General features: G+C 33.1%; 1 protein-coding gene across 1 annotated transcript; it reads left to right on the forward strand.

Annotated features, from left to right (window-relative positions):
* Nucleotides 1–1,517: 1,517 nt before the first annotated feature.
* On the forward strand, nucleotides 1,518–2,928 carry LOC148610457 (uncharacterized). Its single transcript, XM_088543196.1, has 2 exons — nucleotides 1,518–1,698; nucleotides 2,531–2,928. The coding sequence occupies exons 1-2, from the start codon at nucleotides 1,518–1,520 to the stop codon at nucleotides 2,926–2,928; spliced, it is 579 nt and encodes a 192-aa protein (XP_088399322.1).
* The last annotated feature ends 3,073 nt before the right edge of the window (nucleotides 2,929–6,001 follow it).

The raw sequence follows: 6,001 nt of genomic DNA on the forward strand, positions 1-6,001 counted from the left end.
AGCAGTATAGCGATTAGAGTCTTCACATTCTGAGACGTTGTATATATATATATATATATATATATATATATATATATATATATATCTTCCCTGTATCAATTTTATCCAATGGAGCAGTGTAGCGAATAGAGTCGTCACATGCTGAGACGTTTGTATATGTATTATTATTTGATTAAAATCACACACCAGTAATTAAATAAATTTAATTACATAAATTGCAGGTCTATGAAATACATAAAATTAGACATGTAAACAACGATTTCGAACAATATGTAATTGAGCCATTAATCCCCTGTGTTTGGTAATTAAACACTAGTGTTTGTGGGATGATGATCATTTAAATCGTGAAATTTTAAAATGGTTTTAATTACATCACGGATCACATGGAATAAGGCAAAGTGTGTTCTTATCAACGAAAGCCTTGCCTCTGTTATACGTTTCAGGATCTGTCAGGATTTTCGTTTTATATGCTGTCATAGAACAGTTTTCCTGGCAGATTCTGACAAAATTTAAGAGAGCTTAGAAATGATCGCAACTGTAGATGCTAAATACGTATAAAACCAGCTGTCAAATACCATGCAAATAAACTAGACGAATAAAATTGAAATAAAAAAACAAAGGAAAATTCATAAAATGTGCATAAATATACGTATATAAGATGCATCCATAAGAGCTAAATGTTTTGATACAGATCTATCACTTAAAGCTTGTTGACGAATTCACTAAGAAGGGAAAGGTAAGTTCGTGGTTTCTCGCAGTTTTTAATTATAATTAGTCGTCTCATTTTTCTTACAACATGTATTTTTATTTTGTCAACAACCCATCTTTTTTCTTATTTTCTTGAATATGAAATTCGTGCTTGAAAATTTTGTTTTGAATTTAATTTCAAAGTTATTTTGATTAGAATACATATTCTACCAGATAAAATATTAACACTAATCTGAATATAATTTTCACAGGTACCTGTTATCTGCTTATTAGATGATGCTATTGTTTTATAAACTATTTTGCTCAACCAAAAGGTTTATCTCATTTTATGACGTAAAAAGAATGTATTCAATGATTAACCAAGACATTTTGAGGTTAATGCGAAATGTGTATACCAGCTCTCAAATATCTGGTCACTTAACCAGAAGATTATAATTCAAATTAAGAATTATTCATGGATAGCGTAAAATATCGAATAAAATCAATTTTTAAAAGGTAAATTCATATTTTGTTCAATGCCTTGTAATTACAGCAACTTAAAAAATAGTGTTACCGGTTTAAATACAAATCTTGCTCGACTACTAAGTAGTTTAATTAGCTATCTAGATAGAAATCTGCCTTACATTTTATCAGTGTTTATTACATCATTACAAAAGAAGACCTGTGTGAAATTTTTACACTGCCTTTCGAATTTGAATAGATGTCAATTAGGACCATCTTTTTTGTACGTTACCCCATAAATGATAAAAAAAGTAATTACAAAATTGCCTAATCGATAACTGATATTATTTTTTTCTTCTTTCGACGACATGATCTACACAGCTTCAGAAGGTTATCAATACAGAAAAATGAGCTTTATTGCACAGTGTTTGGTAATGTTTGCACTTTTCGGATGCTCGTCACTACTGAGAAGGAAGTCCGTTCTTGAAATGTTTCCTGAGTATATGGATTTTAAAGCGGAAATAAGAGAAAACATTAACGCTCTTAAAGGTGAGAAGAAATTTCAAAATATTACCGCAATTTTTGATACCAATATTGTCTTTGCAACATAAAAATTTTATTGATTAAACCAATCCTTTATATCATGCAATAAATACTTCATTGTTCTGATGATTTGATTAAAGCCCCATGTCCGGTCATCATTAACATATTAATATCATAAATACATTAATTGAATTATGAATCTGTCAATCGGTTCATGTACATGCATTTTCAATATTTTGCTAAGGAATCAGGCATATATTTGTTTTGGGAGAAACTGCTACTGCTACTTATAACTGGTGGAGAACTTTTGTATTTAGCAAATATTAGGCTGTAAATTATTCTTATTTAGTGGAAAATGACAATACAAGAGATAGTTAGATAATTGCCATGAAAGAGGTATTCAGACACGCATTTATATTTTGCGATCGCGTTGCAAAATTGACGATAATTTACATTTATAGACCTCACAATTCAGCGAAACAACATCACACCCAGGCAGTGTATAATGTCTGTGTGTACCATTATATTTAAAGAAAATACAATTTGAACAATTACTTCATTACAATTATTGTAACTGAGCAATGAAGGACATATAACTTTATTGAGGGCATGATTTTTCATCTTTTATTGTTATTTCTCTTTATAGCATATTTAGTTAAAGAGAGACTAAATGAGAATCAATAAATATAGATTGGGTCAAAATGAATGTAAATAACTCATAAGATGTGTATGTTTTCGATCAGCTTATTACAGTTATGCCTGTATGTTTTATTTATTTTTATTGTTAATTATTTTTTGAGTATCTGTAACAGTTCATACCTTTTTTGTATCTTTACAGAAGAAAAACCGGCATTTCAAGCATACCTTAGCAATAATCAAACATTTAGCTTTGAAGCCTATGTGAATTTTGACAATGTTAAATTAGACAATTTTAATGCCTACAACAGAACATCAGGGACATTTGTCTGTCCAATGACCGGTATCTATGCTATTGGGTGTGTCATAGACGCAGCCGCATTGGATGGATCATTCCGACTAATGAAAAACGCAAGTCCTATCGCCCAAGGTGACTTAAAAACGGAATCTGTATACATCCAAAATGTGGTAATATCGTTATCCAAAGGCGATCGTCTTAACGTGATGTACCGCTCAAAGTATTGGTTTTTAGCTTTTAACCCGATACTTATCAGAGCTAAATTGTTTGGTGACTATAGGACATCCTTCCATTTGTATTAATATACCGCTTCTAAAGATTAATACATAATCGAGCTTTGTTGATAAGCATCCTATGCCACGAATCTCTGACGGTAACTATCCATCTGAAAGGCAGAAGCATCATTGCACACTGTTGCAGAGTGATCTAACCAAGTAATCCATGTGTTTGCATTAGTGTTCTGTTCTATTTTTCTTTTAATTGACCATGTCTTATTTTCTCCAGAAATATTAAAATGATATCGAAAATTGATCCTACGATTATTCCACAAAAACACACGACAATAATGTACAACCACCAAAACATAACAAAACATGAATATTTTTTCGCTTTGGACTATAAAAAGTCACAAAACAGGCAATCAATTGATCAGTTTTCTATCATATTTCTTCATTTGTTTTTGTCCCTTGTATTTTAAACCATTAACAACCATGTTGTTGCAGTAATCTGCATATATTTTTTGATTGCTTATATACGGAAAAAGTGCTGGAAAATTTTCCAGCCATTTTTCCATAGGTGCATTTCAACTAAATTTGACCCATCAATATCTTAAAAAGGCAAAATTTACAAACACTTTGACAGTAATGTCTTGGGGTTATGAGGCATAAAATCTTGGCTAATGTAATAAAATATCTGCGTATTTTTTTCTTCATGTGTCACACATTATACACATTTTGCCTGATTCTTAGACGGAGGAGTACTTAATTACTTTTTTGAAATACAATTAACTACTACAGTACTTCTATGGGGAAAGCTTCCCGTTCTGTGGTATATAGGGGGATTGGGAATGGGGGATGGGGAATCAAGATGGGGAATGGGGACGGTGATTAGGGGATTTGGGTTTTAAATGGGGAGGATAGGGAAATTAGATTTAAAATATCTATTGATATCAAAAAAATGTGTTACATCTAATTAAAAAAAGATTAAGCAATTTATAAACCATCATGAAAACTACATAGCATCACGAAGAACATGTTTTTTTTTTATTTCGTGTCATGTTATACACACTGTAAGAGTAAACAAAGGAACCAAGATTCTAGCGGAAATAGAAAGAATGTAATGGAGGGACAAAAACCAGACATGGTAAACAGACAAACACAACAAAAAGCATATCATAAATAAAAAATACTTACAAAGTAACAAAAGTAAATGGGCAACTCGGATGTCACTTAAAACTGGGAGCATGGACCAGGTGCACCGATAGGGTAAGCGTCCTCTGCTTTTCTAGAAACATCCGCCGAGTTGCCAGTCAAGTCCCGGGTAGACGAACGAGGAAAGGAAAACTATGACAAGTTGAACAAATCAGTTTTCATGGTGCAGATGGATACAATCTGTAACAATCTACCAGGTTAGAACTGTATGCAGCAAATTTATGAGAGGCTATTAATGCAATGTTTTGGATCGAGCTACCACATCGGATTCGCAGATTATTACACCTCACAAAGTAGCAATATAGATTATTTTGATTCGTAACTTCAATTCCATATACCTCAAAGACGAATATATGTCGTCTGTTACAGTTCTTGAACCGATACGCGCAACAATTTGATTGATCGATGACCGTTGACTGATTGATCGCTGACGGATCGATTACCGATGACCAGTGACCAATCTGATCGGAGTTTTGTTATGTAAAATGACGTAAGATCTGTTTTATATAAAAGAAATTTAAAATAAAAGTATGAATTGATGCTTAAATCTATAACATGTTGTAAATATGTGTACAATTGACAAAGAAAACAAAAAAATAATCCGTAAAATACGTTGACCGCTCTGTGTTCACATGATGCGATCACCAGTTAAGGGACCGGTTTTACGGATCGATGACTGACCGGGAACTGATCGGTGATCGATGATCGATCGCAATTTTTGTTGCACGGATCGGTTCAGGTACTGTACCTTCTGAACAGGGAAAAACAGACCTGAAAGCTGAAAGCACATCTTATCAAGAGCTTATCAAGGAAAGTCATGAGACTTCCTCTTTCCAGCCTCATTGTACACATGTACAAAGGTACAATGCAAGTGTTCACGCTGTTTGGGCATGTCTGTTAACTTGAAAAACCAATGAAGTCATCGAGCCGTCAACGTTTTCAAATTATACAAACTTTTATCACAGAGATGTGTCTCGCTTGTTGCTGTTATTTAAGATTGTGACATTATTGCTAATTTTATGTACCATGGACAGTTCATAATATCCTTGTCTATTCATTCATTTGATATGATCCAAGTGGACAGATTCAGCAGGTGTTTGCACCGTGTATTGTTTGCATATATGGAACTGTGTCGAAGAAATGTTCCAGTAGCGTAAAATGTCAATAGATCAAGACTGTGGGAATGGAATTGTGAAGTAATAATGCAATTGCAACTACATACCAAATACTATGAATCTAGTACATGCGATTCATTTTTAACTGACCTTATCAGCACACTTTACATTAAAATTTAAAGAAATTTCAAATCAATAGACTGTGACTGCAGGGGTATATGCACGAAACAGTGAGTTACAAAATTGTGACAAAGTAATGCTAATTCAACTGCGTTACCCATGGAAAAAATTGCCCATTCGGTAAATGCTAACGTGAGGCCAACCAAAAAGCATGTGACATACAAGTGTTTGTCCTTAACTTTCTCGGGTAAAAAATAGTGACAGTTCCTCAAACAGTGGATATTCAGCTTTGTCTGGGCTGCCCGCTTGTTTTGTATAAATGTAACTTTTTTCTAGTCATTTATTTAGCAAATTTCTCCACAATTTCAAGACCTATGAACTTCACAATCCTATGTTCATTCCTTTCCTTTGAGCCTCCCTTCCTTCCTTTTATTATAACTTAATTGCATGTTATGTCATTAAGATCCTAAAATGTGGCTTACTACTTCTAGAAAAGTAGACGACACTATTCCAGCTCCCAGTTTATAGTAGAGTCCGGGTTAATCACTTACTTTTGTTTTTGTACTTTTTCGTTCCTTGTCTAGTTTGCACATGTATCCTTGGGATACACGTACATTCTTCTGATTTCCAATCTTGCAAGGTTTTATATGTATCGTTAACTAAAAAAGTCAGATCATGTTTTTTTTTTTTTCAATATAATACAGAATATG

Source organism: Perna viridis, chromosome 8, assembly GCF_037379345.1.
Source record: "Perna viridis isolate PV_CMFRI_1.1 ecotype Kerala chromosome 8, ASM3737934v1, whole genome shotgun sequence".
Classification (NCBI taxonomy): domain Eukaryota; kingdom Metazoa; phylum Mollusca; class Bivalvia; order Mytilida; family Mytilidae; genus Perna; species Perna viridis.